This window comes from Salmo salar, chromosome ssa07 (assembly GCF_905237065.1).
Source record: "Salmo salar chromosome ssa07, Ssal_v3.1, whole genome shotgun sequence".
Classification (NCBI taxonomy): domain Eukaryota; kingdom Metazoa; phylum Chordata; class Actinopteri; order Salmoniformes; family Salmonidae; genus Salmo; species Salmo salar.
In genome coordinates, this window is record NC_059448.1 from 10,636,959 (window position 1) to 10,655,459 (window position 18,501).

The 18,501-nt window shown below is 40.3% G+C and overlaps 1 protein-coding gene across 2 annotated transcripts; it reads right to left on the reverse strand.

The window, feature by feature from the left end:
* Positions 1-798: 798 nt before the first annotated feature.
* LOC106608541 (putative C-type lectin domain family 20 member A) lies at positions 799-9,723 on the reverse strand. Of its 2 annotated transcripts, XM_014206498.2 has the most exons (6): positions 4,775-5,032; positions 4,350-4,388; positions 3,399-3,770; positions 2,846-3,199; positions 2,605-2,729; positions 801-1,262 (listed from the first exon to the last, which is right to left on the reverse strand). In XM_014206498.2, exons 2-6 carry the CDS (start codon positions 4,384-4,386, stop codon positions 1,140-1,142), a joined length of 1,011 nt encoding a protein of 336 aa, XP_014061973.1. In that variant the 5' UTR covers positions 4,387-4,388; positions 4,775-5,032; the 3' UTR covers positions 801-1,139. The 2 variants fall into 2 exon arrangements, with proteins under 2 accessions (XP_045577440.1, XP_014061973.1); XM_045721484.1 differs by lacking the exons at positions 4,350-4,388; positions 4,775-5,032 and adding an exon at positions 9,530-9,723 and having other exon boundaries at positions 799-1,262.
* Positions 9,724-18,501: the final 8,778 nt, after the last annotated feature.

Genomic DNA, 18,501 nt, shown 5'->3' on the forward strand with positions numbered 1-18,501 from the left:
AAGGTTTTATCGACAGGTGAGTCAAAACTATAACTATTTAGATTACAGGGGTCCCATTACGCCTGGCAAAAACCAAACACTGCATTCATCAGTAATGGGGATGCTTTGCTGCCTCAGGACCTGGACGCCTTGCCTTAATAGAAGGAACCATGAATTCTGCTCTGTATCAGAGAATTCTACAGGAGAATGTCAGGCCATCTGTCTGTGATCTGAAGCTGAAGCACAGCTGGGTCATGCAGCAAGACATTGATCCAAAACACACAATCAAGTCTACATGAAAATGGTTAAAAAGCAACACATTTGAAGTTTTGGAATTACCTAGACAAAGTCCAGACCTAATCCCAATTGTGGCAGGACTTGAAAGTTCATCCTTGAAAACTCACAAATGTCGCTGAGTTTAAGCAGTTCTAAGTGGAAGAGTGGGCCAAAATTCCTCCATAGCGACGTGAAATACTGATCAACAACTTCAGGAAGCGTTTGGTTGGAGCCATTGCAGCTAAAGGTGGGACAACCAGTTATTGAGTATAATGGGGCAATTCATTTTTCACACATGAACATTGCATAACTTTGTTCATGAAATAAATTAAATAAGTATGTAATTATGTTATTTGTTCACTCAGGTTCCCTTTATCTAATATTATGTTTTCTTTGAAGATCTGATAACATTCAGTATGAAAAATATGCAAAAGTAGGTAGAGAAAATTAGAATGGGGGAAAATATTTTGTTCACAGCACTGTATGGTGTATACAGGTGAGAGCAGTCAGGGTGATAAACGAGCCCCCCTACCAAGAGGACGATGAGTTGAAGATGGAGGAGCTGGAAGAGGCCGCCAAGCAGAGCTCCATATATATTAATATAACTACAGATAACTCATTTATAGACATGATGTATTAAAGGTCTATCTTGAGAACAAACCCGGAAATAAAACAACCAAGTCAAGAAAATTATCAAGAAAAACATCTGAAGATAAAGCACTATTAATGTTTATAATTAAACAATTTTCTTAATAAAACACATTTAATTAGGATGAGAAAATACATACAAGTACAAATAATTAATCCAAATAAAATGAGAAATGTAAGGAGAAAATTTGACATAATTAGAGTTCTCTCTTTGTCATTATCCTCTTCATCTTCTTCTAATCCTCTTCTTTATTGGGAGACCCCTCTTCATCCTTGTGGAAGACCTTCCCATCAGGCTGCTTTTTCCATGTCACTTTGGTGTCTGCAGGTAACCCCTGCTCCTTCAGCTTGTTCCTTATCTGGAGAAACACACACATACAGAACCCACAATATTTAATTTTGTATTAGTCAATCCAAAGATCTACAACTACCTTTCCTTCCTGCTGTACTGAGACGTTCTTCACTTCAAACCTTTGACTCTATGAGGAGATGAAGCTTATATTTGTCCTATTTCACACATGTACAAGTGTGTTTTAATATACATGTGTAAATTGGAAATGTGATTTGGCATACCCACTCCCCTTGAAACACCCTCAGAGAGTTTGATCACTGCCAGGAGAGAATGTCATCCACAACAGACTAGGACCCAGACCAGAGAGGAGGTCATCCACAACAGACTAGGACCCAGACCTGAGATCAGGTCATCCACAACAGATAAGGACCCAGACCAAAGAGGAGGTCATCCACAACAGACTAGGACCCAGACCAGAGAGGAGGTCATCCACAACAGACTAGGAGGTCATCCACAACTGACTAGAACCCAGACCAGAGAGGAGGTCATCCACAATAGACTAGGAACCAGACCAGAGAGGAGGTCATCCACAACAGACTAGGACGCAGACCAGAGAGGAGGACATCCACGCCAGACTAGGACCCAGACCAGAGAGGAGGTCATCCACAACAAACTAGGAGGTCATCCACAACAGACGAGGCCCAGACCAGAGAGGAGGTCATCCACAACAGACTAGGAGGTCATCCACAACCGACTAGGACCCAGACCAGAGAGGAGGCCATCCACAACCAACTAGGACCCAGACCAGAAAGGAGGTCATCCACAACAGACTAGGAGGTCATCCACAACAGACTAGGCCCAGACCAGAGAGGAGGTCATCCACAACAGACTAGGAGATCATCCACAACCAACTAGGACCCAGACCAGAGATGAGGTCATCCACAACAGACAAGGACCCAGACCAGACAGGAGGTCATCCACAACAGACTAGAACCCAGACCAGAGAGGAGGTCATCCACAGCAGACTAGGACCAAGACCAGAGAGGAGGTCATCCACAACAGACTAGGACCCAGACCAGAGAGGAGGTCATTCACAACAGACTAGGACCCAGACCAGAGAGGAGGTCATCCACAACAGACTAGGACCCAGACCAGAGATGAGGTCATCCACAACAGACTCGAACTCAGACCAGAGAGGAGGTCATCCACAACAGACTAGGACCCAGACCAGAGAGGAGGTCATCCACAACAGACTAGGACCCAGACCAGAGAGGAGGTCATTCACAACAGACTAGGACCCAGACCAGAGAAGAGGTCATCCACAACAGACTTGGACCCAGACCAGAGAAGAGGTCTCTACAGTTTGTATCATTACTGAGTTGGTTCTTCATGATCAAGGTGAAACTCACCTCTTGTAAGATGGCATCCTGAACAGTAGGATCACTGAGGTTCAGATTTCGATCCTTTGGTGTCATCTTCACTCTCACCACCTGTCTCTTCAGTTGGGGTTTCTCAGAAGTCTCCACAGCTGGGCCTACAAGATAATACAATCACACGATGACAGTAGTGAATCATGAGGGAAACAATAGTGTTCCCCTGTCATCATAATATCAGGTACTGTAGATCAGCTTGAAAAAAATGTAAACTTACTGTAGCAGATGAAAGGAAAGAATAAGTCACAGGGATCATATACCCATTCGGTGTAATAATAAGAACGATTGGAAGACACCAGAGTGCAGTTGAAATACTGATCTGTTGAAATCCATTTTGACCACCAGTTTCTGAATGAGGAGTCACTCTGGTCTGACCATATCCAGGAGTCTTGAAACAGGCCGATCCACACAGGAAGTCCCCTCAGTGATATCTTCTTCTCTATCTCTGTGTTCTCAGTCTGGTTCCTCACACTGACCAGATCTGTGTGATGCTGTCTGCAGTAACTCTGAGCATCTATCCAGGTCTTGTACTCCTGAATTAAGATGTGTGTTAGGTTGGTGACTTGTTTTCCTGCAAAAGTCAAATTTAATAATCAATACAAATATCCAGTGAAATATCGTCTACTGATCATCTATAGTACATGTTCTCGTTGATTTGGTAACAAATCAATAACTGATTAACAACTTAAAGATATCATGAGTCTATGTTTCAACTCAATGGCAGCCCCAGCACTTAGAACAGGCTTCATCATTAGTATGTAAACACTCACCATCATAACAGATGAAGTGATGCTGGTCATCACAGGAGGTGTTGTTCCACAGCCCAGATGTACTCATTAAAGCACAGTTACCATTTTGGGGTGTCGCAGTGTCCCAGTTTCTGAACTCAGTCTCCCCCTCTCTGTAGAAACGTTTGTCTGCCAGAGACCAGTGCCACTTCATGGAGTCTCCCATATTCAGTCCAATCCAGAACCAGTAGTTATAACTACTGACACTGGTAATCAGCCTGTTCTGGTCCTCCATGTCATCTACTGTAGCCAGATCAGTGTAATGTGCTCTACAGTAACTCTGGGCATCAGTCCAGTTCATATTGTTGGTAATGAGGTGATACTGATGAAGACATGAGGAAGGTGTGTAGAATCCTGTTAACAGAATAATGATTCATGAGGTACATTATCTCCAGAAAATGCTCAACCCCAACCACACTATCTATGGATCTGTTACATACAGTACAGTACTCCTTGGTGTGCAGACATACACACACCAACGACATCCATAAACACACACACACACCTTCAGCCATGATCACACACACACCCAGCATACATGACCGCACTTACACTGCGTGGGTATTCCCACTAGGCTACCTGCCACCCCAAAATGTGTGAAAACACCTAACAGAAATTAGGGCTCATAAATGTTACAATTTATTCATTACTTTAGGAATATTTGATTTAACTTGTACTAAATAAATGATATATAAAAAAATACCTATACATAAGAGATATAACTGATAAATTGCCATAAGTTTGTCATCAAGATCATTTTGGGGACCAAATGGGCCCAATACGGACAGCCGATCCAAGAAGTCAGTTTATTACAGGAACAGTGAAGGCTGTCCTCATCAGATATGAGCTGCCAGCACTGGGACAATGTCTTGGGGATAATATGGAGCCGATTAGCAAGGACGTATTGCTGAGACACACACACAGTAAACTGACCTGTGATTAGCAGGGTGAGATACCACAACGTTTCCATCACTGTGAAATTTAAAGGATATATGATTAAAATGAATGCACTTCAAGGCTGCAACACTTTACCAATGCAAACTGTCTTTCTCCTTCTTTACTGATATGACGTGACAGGACAGGTGAAGATAATGCTCCCCACATAGAGGGTTATCACCTGTTCAGAGACAGGAACAATCGGTGATTGTTAGGTTAGGTTGCTAAAGTATTGGAAGTGGGTAGTGGTGAAAAACCTCAACATAACGTTTCCAGAGGGTTAGAACACATGGTTGATTATTCTACATTGGAACCTTCAAAACTGGGAATAAATAAAGCATCTAATAAATATCATAAACATTTCTCTGCAATAAAATATGTTAGAATTACAACATGATTCTACAACGCAAAAATGGCCTTACCTGTTGTTTGAAGAAAACTCTCTTATTCTCTCTCTGTCTCTCTCTGTCTCTCTCTCTCTGTCTCTTTCTGTCTCTCTCTGTCTCTCTATGTCTCTCTATCTCTCTCCCGCTATATTACTCTCTCCCCTTTCTATATCTCTGTCTCTCCTAATATGTGTCTGTCATCCCATGTTTATCCCTATTTAAACCTTACACTGCTCCTCATTTGCTTGAATTTGTTATTCATCTCAAAACAAAACAAAACTGTGACGTGACGTTCATCCCAATGGATAAGGGGTTTCACAGAACTAGAGATGCAACAGTTAGAGAGGCTATACAGAACATGTTCATGTGATGGTGCTCTTGATTCAAAGGAGATAACCCTCTCCTCTGTCATTGGGTGCTCTGCCCTCCCTCTCCTCTGTCATTGGGTGCTCACACCTCTCTCTCCTCTGTCATTGGGTGCTCTATGCTCCCTCTCCTCTGTCTTTTGGTGCTCTATGCTCACTCTCCTCTGTTATTGGATGATCAGCCATCACTCTTCTCTGTCATTGGGTGCTCTTCACCCCTTTTCCTCTGTCATTGGGGGCTCTGCCCTCCTTCTCCTCTGTCATTGGGTAATCTTCCCTCCCTCCCCTCTGTCATTGGGTGCTCTGACCTCACTCTCCTCTGTCATTGGGTGTTCTGCACTCTCTCTCTCCTCTTTTGTTTACTGTGAATTAATGCAAAACTTCTGTCTTTCTCAAATGCAAACCATTGGTCAGCAGGTCATGGTTACAGTTGACACCTGTTTGGTGGTTGTGATGGGTCTTAATGACTATCATGTAAATGAAATATGAACCACATATAACACACACCCTACAACATTTTAAACGTTTATTTGGTCATAATAAATTTGTAGTTTAATTAATATAAAACCTTGTTGATAAATGAGAGTTGATTTCTTGAAATCTAAATTAATGTCCAGTACAGAAATACAGAGCTGTTAGGATGGTAATCTGACATGAGATCTGTGCTTGCAACTGGGACTTTCACCTGAGTCATTCATGTCAATGCACATAAATTCCAGTGATCAGATCTCAAGTCTGAATAGTGTCTATAATGACTGAGGAAAAAGAGCATCTCTCACTACCACACATCATGTTATTTATTAACATTCCAAATGAACCATCAAGTCTACAGTTGAAGAAATACTAGGTTCTAATATATAAACTAACAAAAGAGATTCAAACAATGAACAATGTTAAAGATTTGTAACTTAAGATCACATCCTATGATAAAACAATACTAATATAAAATTAAACTAAATTCATAAATGATAAAACAATAATAATAAATGATTAAACAATATTCATGAATGATAAAACAATATTAATAAATGATAAAACAATATTAATAAATGATAAAACAATAGTATATATGAAAAAACAATATAAATCTAGACCAGTACAGATTATTAATGTAAATAAAAAGATACATGTAAGGAGAACATTTAACATAATTAGAGTTCTCTCTTTGTCATCATCCTCTTCTTCATCTTCTTCATCTTCTTCTCCTCCTCTTCTGTCTTGGGAGAACCCTCTTTCTCCTTGTGGAAGACCTTCCCATCATGCTGCTTTTTCCACATCACTTTGGTGTCTGCAGGTAACCCCTGATCCTTTAGCTTGTTCCTTATCTGGAGAAACACACATATACAGAAACCCACAATATTTCACTCTGTAATAGTCATTCTGAAGATCTACAACTACCATTTCTTCCTGCTATACTGAGACATTCTTCACTTCAACCCTTTGACTCTATGAGGAGATGAGGCTTATATTTGTCCTGTTTCTGTATGGACCGACGCTGGAGTCGAGAAGCAGGTACCGGGAGTCAACATTTAATTAGGAACAAACATGGAACAAGACAGGAACAGCGTCAGCACACTGGTATACAAAGACAGACGACAATCAATGCTGAGAGCAGGGGAACAGACAGATATAGGGGAGATGACAGATGTGATTGAGTCCAGGTGAGTCCAAAAATCACTGATTGCTCGTGATGGGGGAAGGCAGGTGTGCGGAATGATGGTGGCAGGAGTGCGTAATGTTGGGGATACTAGCGCCCTCGAGCACCAGGGGGAAAGAGCAGGAGCAGTTGTAACAATTTAACACATGGACAAGTGTGTGAATTGGAAATGTGTTTTTCAATATCCCACTCTCCCTGAGACACCTTCTGAGAGTGGGGTCACAGCCAGGAGAAAAAGTAATCCACAACGGACTAGAACCCAGATCAGAGAGGAGGTCAGCCACAACAGACTAGAACCCAGATCAGAGAGGAGGTCAGCCACAACAGACTAGAACCCAGACCAGAGAGGAGGTCATCCACAAAATACATTTATCCAGACCAGAAAAGAGGTCTGTACAGTTTGTATCATTAATGAGTTGGTTCTTCATGAACAGGGGGAAACTGACCTCTTTTAAGATGGCGTCCTGAACAGCAAGATCTCTGATGTTCAGATATTGATCCTTTGGCGTCATCTTCACTCTCACCACCTGTCTCTTCAGTTGAGGTTTCTCAGGGGTCGGGGAGGCATTCTGGTGTATAATCGGGGGGTAGTCGTGGTTGTGGGCAGGGGGGTAGTCGTGGTTGTGGGCAGGGGGGTAGTCGTGGTTGTGGGCAGGGGGGTAGTCGTGGTTGTGGGCAGGGGGTAGTCGTGGTTGTGGGCAGGGTGCAGGGGGGTAGTTGTGGGCAGGGGGGTAGTCGTAGTCGTGGTTGTGGGCAGGGGGTAGTCGTGGTTGTGGGCAGGGGGTAGTCGTGGTTGTGGGCAGGGGGGTAGTCGTGGTTGTGGGCAGGGGGTAGTCGTGGTTGTGGGCAGGGGGGTAGTTGTGGGCAGGGGGGTAGTCGTAGTCGTGGTTGTGGGCAGGGGGGTAGTCGTGGTTGTGGGCAGGGGGGTAGTCGTGGTTGTGGGCAGGGGGGAGTCGTGGTTGTGGGCAGGGGGTAGTTGTGGGCAGGGGGGTAGTCGTTGTTGTGGGCAGAGGGGTAGCCGTGGTTGTGGGCAGGGGGGTAGTCGTGGTTGTGGGCAGGGGGGTAGCCGTGGTTGTGGGCAGGGGGTAGTTGTGGGCAGGGGGGTAGTCGTGGTTGTGGGCAGGGGGGTAGTCGTGGTTGTGGGCAGGGGGTAGCCGTGGTTGTGGGCAGGGGGGTAGTCGTGGTTTTGGGCAGGGGGGTAGTCGTGGTGGTGGGCAGGGGGGTAGTCGTGGTGGTGGGCAGGGGGTAGTCGTGGTCGTGGGCAGGGGGGTAGTCGTGGTCGTGGGGGGTAGTCGTGGTTGTGGGCAGGGGGGTAGTCGTGGTTGTGGGCAGGGGGATAGTCGTGGTTGTGGGCAGGGGGGTAGTCGTGGTTGTGGGCAGGGGGGTAGTCGTGGTCGTGGGCAGGGGGGTAGTTGTGGGCAGGGGGGTAGTCGTTGTTGTGGGTGTGGGCAGGGGGGCAGTTGTGGTCTCCACAGCTATGCCAAGAAGAGAATAAAATCCCACAATGACAGTAGTGAATCATTGGGGCAACATTAGAGTTCTCCTGTCATCATTATATCAGGTTGATTAGGTGGAGAATACGGTAACTTACCATAGCAGATGAAAGGAAAGGTGTTATCACAGGGATAATTTCTCAATTTAGCATGATTTGGAGAAGAAGGATTAGAATGCACCATAGTGCAGTTGTATCTCTGTTCAGTTGAAAGCCATCCTGGCCACCAGTTTCTGAATGAGGAGTCACTCTGGTCTGACCATATCCAGGAGTCTTGAAACAGACCGATCCACACAGGAAGTCCCCTCAGTGATATCTTCTGATCTATCTCTGTGTTCTCAGTCTGGTTCCTCACACTGACCAGGTCTGTGTGATGCTGTCTGCAGTAACTCTGAGCATCTATCCAGGTCTTGTTTTCCTGAATTAAGACGTATGTTAGGTTGGTGTCTTGTTTTCCTGCAAAAGTCAAATTTAATAATCAATACAAATATCCAGTGAAATATCATCTACTGATCATCTATAGTACATGTTGTCATTGATTTGATAACAGATCAATAACTGAATGTCAACCTCTAACATTAGTCTGTTTCAACTCAATGGCAGCCCCAGCACTTAGAACAGGCTTCATCATTAGTATGTAAACACTCACCATCATAACAGATGAAGTGATGCTGGTCATCACAGGAGGTGTTGTTCCACAGCCCAGCTGTACTCATAAAAGCACAGTTACCATTTTGGGGTGTCCCAGTGTCCCAGTTTCTGAACTCAGTCTCTCCCTCTCTGTAGAAACGTCTGTCTGCCAGAGACCAGTGCCATTTCATTGAGTCTCCCTTCTTCAGTCCGATCCAGTACCATAATTTATAATCATTGACACTGGTAATCAGCCTGTTCAGGTCCTCCATGTCATCTACTGTAGACAGATCAGTGTAGTGTGCTCTGCTGTAACTCTGGGCATCAGTCCAGGTCATAGAGTTGGTAATGGAGTGATACTGATGAAGACATGAGGAAGGTGTGTAGAAACCTGTGAAGAGAATAATGATTCATGACAGACATTTTATCCAGCAACCGTTCACCCCCAACCACACTCATCTATGCACCTTTGCACTTTGTACACCAAATTGTGCAACCAAACACACATGTAAACACAGACACACACACACACACACACACACACACACACACACACACACACACACACACACACACAGACACACACACACAGACACACACAGACACACACACACACACACACACACACACACACATCTTGAACTGACCTGAGATTAGGAGGGTGAGGTACAAAGAAGTTTCCATCAGTGTGAAATTCAAAGGAAATATGATTAAAGTATTGAACAGAGACTCCTACACTCAGTTTAGAGTTGTGTTCCAAGAGGTTTGAAAATGTACCATTACATCTGAAATGTAACCAGAATGATTGGAAAAGAAACTGGGTTACATACATTTCTCTACATTAATGCTAAAATTATTATACATTTTATAAATGGCCTCACCTGTTGTTTGTAGGAAACTCTGTCTCACTCCATCTATCTTGCTCTCTCCAGCTCTCTCTCCTTCTGTGTGTCTGTCCCCCCCTGCTTGGCCCTAAATACGTCTTAAACTGATACCCATTGATTTGAATTTGTTTTTCATATTCTTTGTTTCCAAAAAGGAGTATGCAAAAAGGAGTAGACATTCTCATCAAGTTATTATCTTACTCAAACAAACATTTAACATATATCACTATGGCAACAGGGTTGGACAAAGCCAGGGACACCAGCTGAGCATTTTGTGAAAGTTTAGAAACAGTTTTTTTGAAGGAAGAATTCATGAAAATAAATGTATTCTAATTAGTCACAGTACCAACTGAACCTGGGTCGTCAGCTCACCTCAAAACTGTCTTATCCCACTGAGCCATGGCACAAGCTCGGATCGTCACCAGTTACCATAGCCACAGTCATAAACCCTGCCAATTTCTATCATTTCTCTTATTAAAATCAGATTTTAACCCTAACCTTAACCACACTGCCAACCTTATGCCTAACCTTAACCTTAAACAAGGCAACAGTAAACATGTCATCCCCCCTTTGGGCCCATTGAGATATCACTTGACTAACACATTTCATTTAATTACTACAGCTCTGGCCTCGTGACAATCAGTGTACTTTTTTAAATGCCAGATCTCTTTGGCAAGATGCGCCATTCACCCAAGTTTTGTCAAAGCCATTACTGTCTGAGATATCACGTGTGACTAACGTACAAACGGACGGACCGACGGAGACATATCCACGTTCCCTCCTCGATTTCATCATGTGGGAGTGGGACAATTAAGACCAAAAAGCAAATTTTAGTTTTTTGAATTTCGATTATATAGACAATTTGGAATGTAGCTGTGGTAACTAGTGTCAACCATAAGCTTGGGAAGCTGACTCAAGTCTCCAGGTTTCAGGCATGGTTCCCCGAACCACCTCTGGATATGGTCTGTTGTGAGAGAAAAATCACGTATTTCCCTGATTTGTTTAATATTAATAGATAACAATTCATATCCTTAACAATAGTAGAGTCATTTCTTCTTCTGAAAAAGGATGGTTCATCTCTTCCATGTTCACTCCCCGTAGCTGGTCTAGGCGCTGGTCTAGGCGTGTTGTCAAGGACATGGGATAGAGATAAACTTGAGGAACAGATACACCTGTATTGTTTCCAATGAGTAACCTAGTCACACGGCAAAAGACAAAGAGCCTCTGAGAAGTGAGTACAGTTCTTCAGCTCATCCTGTTCTTTTACTATCTTCCAAGGGCCCAGCTGTGGGGAAATAGAGGAGAACGGAGGCTAGCTTGGTAGAGAAACAAGTAAACGGAACTGCAGTTATCACTTGTCTGGTATTTTTTGTTTAACCTTTATTTAACTAGGCAAGTCAATTAAGAAGAAATTCTTATTTACAATGACGGCCTACCCGGGGTACAGTGGGTTAACTGCCTTGTTCAGGGGCAGAACTACATATTTTTACCATGTCAGCTCAGGGATACAATCCAGCAACCTTTTGGTTACTGGCCCTACACCAACAGTAAATATCATAACCCAGCAGTAAATATCCTAACCCAACAGTAAATATCATAACCCAACATTAAATATCATAACCCAACAGTAAATATCATAACCCAACAGTAAATATTATAACCCAACAGTAAATATCATAACCCAACAGTAGATATCATAACCCAGCAGTAAATATCATAACCCAACAGTAAATATCATAACCCAACAGTAAATATCATAACCCAACAGTAAATATCATAACCAACAGTAAATATCATAACCCAACAGTAAATATCATAACCAAGTAGTAAATATTATAACCAACAGTAAATATCATAACCCAACAGTAAATATCATAACCCAACAGTAAATATCATAACCCAGCAGTAAATATCATAACCCAACAGTAAATATCATAACCCAACAGTAAATATCATAACCCAACAGTAAATATCATAACCCAACAGTAAATATCATAACCCAGCAGTAAATATCATAACCCAACAGTAAATATCATAACCCAGCAGTAAATATCATAACCCAGCAGTAAATATCATAACCAACAGTAAATATCATAACCAACAGTAAATATCATAACCCAACAGTAAATATCATAACCAACAGTAAATATCATAACCCAACAGTAAATATCATAACCAACAGTAAATATCATAACCCAACAGTAAATATCATAACCCAGCAGTAAATATCATAACCCAACAGTAAATATCATAACCCAACAGTAAATATCATAACCCAGCAGTAAATATCATAACCCAACAGTAAATATCATAACCCAACAGTAAATATCATAACCAACAGTAAATATCATAACCCAACAGTAAATATTATAACCAACAGTAAATATCATAACCCAACAGTAAATATCATAACCCAGCAGTAAATATCATAACCCAACAGTAAATATCATAACCAACAGTAAATATCATAACCCAACAGTAAATATCATAACCCAACAGTAAATATCATAACCCAACAGTAAATATCATAACCAACAGTAAATATAATAACCCAACAGTAAATATCATAACCAACAGTAAATATCATAACCCAACAGTAAATATCATAACCAACAGTAAATATCATAACCCAGCAGTAAATATTATAACCAACAGTAAATATCATAACCCAGCAGTAAATATCATAACCAACAGTAAATATCATAACCCAACAGTATATATCATAACCCAACAGTAAATATCATAACCCAACAGTAAATATCATAACCCACAGTAAATATAATAACCAACAGTAAATATCATAACCCACAGTAAATATAATAACCAACAGTAAATATCATAACCCAACAGTAAATATCATAACCCAACAGTAAATATCATAACCAACAGTAAATATCATAACCAACAGTAAATATCATAACCCAACAGTAAATATCATAACCCAGCAGTAAATATCATAACCCAACAGTATATATCATAACCAACAGTATATATCATAACCAACAGTAAATATCATAACCAACAGTAAATATCATAACCCAACAGTAAATATCATAACCAACAGTAAATATCATAACCCAACAGTAAATATCATAACCAACAGTAAATATTATAACCAACAGTAAATATCATAACCCAACAGTAAATATCATAACCCAACAGTAAATATCATAACCAACAGTAAATATCATAACCAACAGTAAATATCATAACCCAACAGTAAATATCATAACCAACAGTAAATATCATAACCCAACAGTAAATATCATAACCCAACAGTAAATATCATAACCCAACAGTAAATATCATAACCAACAGTAAATATCATAACCCAACAGTAAATATCATAACCCAACAGTAAATATAATAACCAACAGTAGATATCATAACCCAACAGTAAATATCATAACCAACAGTAAATATTATAACCAACAGTAAATATCATAACCCAACAGTAAATATTATAACCAACAGTAAATATCATAACCAACAGTAAATATCATAACCAACAGTAAATATCATAACCCAACAGTAAATATCATAACCCAACAGTAAATATCATAACCAACAGTAAATATAACAACCCAACAGTAAATATCATAACCCAACAGTAAATATAATAACCAACAGTAAATATCATAACCAACAGTAAATATCATAACCAACAGTAAATATCATAACCCAGCAGTAAATATCATAACCCAGCAGTAAATATCATAACCCAACAGTAAATATCATAACCCAACAGTAAATATCATAACCAACAGTAAATATCATAACCCAGCAGTAAATATCATAACCCAACAGTAAATATCATAACCAACAGTAAATATCATAACCCAACAGTAAATATCATAACCAACAGTAAATATCATAACCAACAGTAAATATCATAACCAACAGTAAATATCATAACCCAGCAGTAAATATCATAACCAACAGTAAATATCATAACCAACAGTAAATATCATAACCAACAGTAAATATCATAACCAACAGTAAATATCATAACCCAGTAGTAAATATCATAACCAACAGTAAATATCATAACCAACAGTAAATATCATAACCAACAGTAAATATCATAACCAACAGTAAATATCATAACCAACAGTAAATATCATAACCAACAGTAAATATCATAACCCAACAGTAAATATCATAACCAACAGTAAATATCATAACCCAACAGTAAATATCATAACCAACAGTAAATATCATAACCCAACAGTAAATATCATAACCCAGCAGTAAATATCATAACCCAACAGTAAATATCATAACCAACAGTAAATATCATAACCCAGCAGTAAATATCATAACCCAACAGTAAATATCATAACCCAACAGTAAATATCATAACCCAACAGTAAATATCATAACCCAGCAGTAAATATCATAACCCAGCAGTAAATATCATAACCCAACAGTAAATATCATAACCCAGCAGTAAATATCATAACCCAGCAGTAAATATCATAACCCAACAGTAAATATCATAACCAACAGTAAATATCATAACCAACAGTAAATATCATAACCCAGCAGTAAATATCATAACCCAACAGTAAATATCATAACCAACAGTAAATATCATAACCAACAGTAAATATCATAACCCAACAGTAAATATCATAACCCAACAGTAAATATCATAACCCAACAGTAAATATCATAACCAACAGTAAATATCATAACCCAACAGTAAATATCATAACCCAGCAGTAAATATTATAACCAACAGTAAATATCATAACCAACAGTAAATATCATAACCAACAGTAAATATCATAACCAACAGTAAATATCATAACCAAGCAGTAAATATTATAACCAACAGTAAATATCATAACCAACAGTAAATATCATAACCAACAGTAAATATCATAACCAACAGTAAATATTATAACCAACAGTAAATATCATAACCCAGCAGTAGATATCATAACCCAACAGTAAATATCATAACCCAACAGTAAATATCATAACCCAACAGTAAATATCATAACCCAACAGTAAATATCATAACCCAACAGTAGATATCATAACCAACAGTAAATATCATAACCAACAGTAAATATCATAACCCAACAGTAAATATCATAACCAACAGTAAATATCATAACCAACAGTAAATATCATAACCAACAGTAAATATCATAACCCAACAGTAAATATCATAACCCAACAGTATATATCATAACCAACAGTAAATATCATAACCCAGCAGTAAATATTATAACCAACAGTAAATATCATAACCCAACAGTAAATATCATAACCCAACAGTAAATATCATAACCCAACAGTAAATATCATAACCCAACAGTAAATATCATAACCAACAGTAAATATCATAACCCAACAGTAAATATCATAACCCAACAGTAAATATCATAACCCAACAGTAAATATCATAACCCAACAGTAGATATCATAACCCAACAGTAAATATCATAACCAACAGTAAATATCATAACCCAACAGTAAATATCATAACCCAGCAGTAAATATCATAACCAACAGTAAATATCATAACCCAACAGTAAATATCATAACCAACAGTAAATATCATAACCCAACAGTAAATATCATAACCCAACAGTAAATATCATAACCCAACAGTAAATATCATAACCCAACAGTAAATATCATAACCAACAGTAAATATCATAACCCAACAGTAAATATCATAATCAGCTCCCCTGACCAGCACTACTTCCTTTAAATTAGCAGTAAATAACATTCACCCACTGCAACTGTAATGATGAAATATGCTCTCTCTCCATCCCCCCATCTCTCTCCCTCTCCCTCTCTCTCTTTTTTTCTCTCTCGTCTGGTCCCTCTTTAATTAGGACCCTCTCCATCCCTTTCACGCTCTCTTCATCTGTTCCTCTCTCTGTGTTCTCCCTCTCTTTGTTCTCCCTCTCCATCTCTCTCAGAAAGACATGGCATCTTTCTCTCACCTTGCCCGTGTTTGTTTCTGTCACTTTACTAGTGCTACACTCTATCACTCATTCATTTTGTTTCAGTCCAGTTCTGTGTATGTGTGTTTTTGCTAAACTATCCTTGTAGGGAACCAGAAACCCTCACAAGGATAGTTAAACAAGGATCATTCAGACAATTGGGGACATTTTGCCCATCCCCACAAGGAAAAATGCTATTTTAGGTATCGGGGTTAGATTTGGGGTTAGGGTTACAATTATGGTTAGGATTAAGGTTAGGGTTTACAGTTAGGTTTAGGGTTAGGAGTTAGGGTTAGGATTAAGGTTAGGGTTAGGGGTTACAGTTAGGGTTAGAAATTAGGGTTTAGGATTAGGATTAAGGTTAGGGTTAGGGGTTATGGTTAGCTTTAGGGTTAGGAGATAGGGTTAGGATTAAGGTTAGGGGTTACGGTTAGGTTTAGGGTTAGGAGTTAGGGTTAGGATTAAGGTTAGGGTTAGTCAATCACCACCTTCCGGAGACACCTGAAACCCCACCTCTTTAAGGAATACCTAGGATAGGATAAAGTAATCCTTCTAACCCCCCCGGATAAGAGCGTCTGCTAAATGACTTAAATGTAAATGTAAATGGTTAAGGGTTACAGTTCGGTTTAGGGTAAGGAGTTAGGGTTGGGATTAAGGTTAGGGTTAGGTTTAGAGTTAGGGTTAGGATTAAGGTTCGAGTTAGGTTTAGGGTTAGGAGTAAGGGTTAGGATTAAGGTTAGGGTTAGGGGTTACGGTTAGGTTTAGAGCTAGGAGTTAGGGTTAGGTATAGTTTTAGGGTTATGGGTTTGGGGTGCAGCATAGAGGTTACTATTAGGTTTAGGGTTATGGTTAGAATGTAGGGTTAGATTTAGGGTTAGGGGAGAATAGGATTTTGGATGGGAAACAATTATTTGGTCTCCACAAGGATAGCAATACAAAACTGTGTGTGTGTGTGTGTGTGTGTGTGTGTGTGTGTGTGTGTGTGTGTGTGTGTGTGTGTGTGTGTGTGTGTGTGTGTGTGTGTGTGTGTGTGTGTGTGTGTGTGTGTGTGTGTGTGTCTCTTTTGCTTTCATAATAAATAGCCTGAACTCTGTCTATGTTGTTGTTGTTGTTGTTGTTAGGCTAACAGTCCCTTTAGTGGTGAGCATCGCTGTCCGTGATGTTAAATAGGTCCTGTCAGGTTTCTGTTATCATGATCTCTTCCATTGAGGTCAAAATAGTTTGCATAAAGATAGTGAAGGACAATACAGCATATGGATAGAAAGAGAGAGAGAGAAAGAGAGAGAGAGAGAAAGAGAGAGAGAGTTCTACTTTCTATGTTCATTTCCTTTTGAAAAAACTACTACTTTGTATTGAATGACTATAAAAGCTATATCAATAGCATCGTATCAAATTCTCCATCCCTTTGTTACTGTTTTTTACAGGTCTGTAGCTGAACATGGGGAGGTTGAGAGGCAGGTAGGAGTGAGATGAGCAGGTTCTCATGGGGTCAATGCTTAGGGCCCTAAATCACCTAAATGATGTCACTACTGGAAATGAAAGGGATTCCTTAGTGCTTTGAGGGTTGCTTTGTGGTTTGACTGGAGAGCAGGAAATAACATGCACCGAAGGAACATAAAAACAGGAACAGACTCAATACCAATCAGACAGCCAATCAGATGTGTTAGCCACCATTACACAAGTAGAAGCCTGTCAGCCTTCATGTGTCTGTGTGTGTGTGTGTGTGTGTGTGTGTGTGTGTGTGTGTGTGTGTGTGTGTGTGTGTGTGTGTGTGTGTGTGTGTGTGTGTGTGTGTGTGTGTGTGAGTGTGTGTGTGCATGTGCATGTGCATGTGCATGTGCGTGTGAGTGTCTATGAGGTTTTTCTAAGGAGAGGGAAAAGGCTCTTTCCACACAGTTCCGAGCCAGACAGTGAGCCACCATGTTGGAAATCAACCAAAACTAACAAGACAATCATTTGGGTGCTTATGCATTAAAAACTTTCAAGACATCCCCTAAATCCTCCTGAAAAGTATTATTCATGTCAAATTCCTTTTTCAGTCCAATGTGCTTTATTTTACCATGGGCAACCAGTGAGATGGCATTTATTCATGATTCCAAGCCATTTACAGAAAATGAATAATTTAAGGTAAGAAGGAACACCTCTCTCTCACCAGAGAGCCTAGTGACTCCTTTCACCTACACAGATGTTGTCTACAGAAGGTGGCATTGTACTGTGGTTGTGACGTAACATGGAAGGTGGTGGAAGGCTACTTTGTTTGTCATTTGCGTATGCTAAGCAACTGTCTGCTAACATGTGGCTTTAGTGACACGCATACTGTAGCATTGCCCTGTTCTTTGTTCAAGCTCAAAACCTGCCTGGCCCCATTCAATACTCAGAAATTCAGGCCCTGCCCGGCCTGAGCCCGTCTGGTTTGGGATGAAAATGAAAACTCTATTCCTGATCCCATGCCATTTACAGAAACTGAATAATTTAAGGAAGAACAGAAACCTCTCTCTCACCAGAGAGAAACACGTGTATGTGACCAATACAATTACATTTGACTTCAGCCTACGCAGAAAACATGACCCCATTGGCCTCATCTGGGTATTTGGTGGGCAAGGTGGTCAGGAGTTAGCCCACACCAAGCCCAACACAGGCTAGCCATGCACCAAGCCCAGCCATGAAGGCTAGGCCACACCAAGCCCAGCCATGAATAGCCCACAACAGCCCAATACAGGCTAACCCACATCAGCCCAGCACAGGTTAGCCCACACCAAGCCCAACACA

Bases quoted from the DNA above. Each gene is read 5' to 3' on its own strand.
- LOC106608541 (XM_045721484.1), bottom strand. From the start codon at position 9,566: ATGGAAACTTCTTTGTACCTCACCCTCCTAATCTCAG. The intron at 3,771-9,529 runs GTCAGTTCAAGA...TTCTGTTAACAG, and splicing joins CCTCACCCTCCTAATCTCAG to GATTCTACACACCTTCCTCA. The intron at 1,263-2,604 runs GTGAGTTTCACC...GTGTTTCTCCAG, and splicing joins AGGATGCCATCTTACAAGAG to ATAAGGAACAAGCTGAAGGA.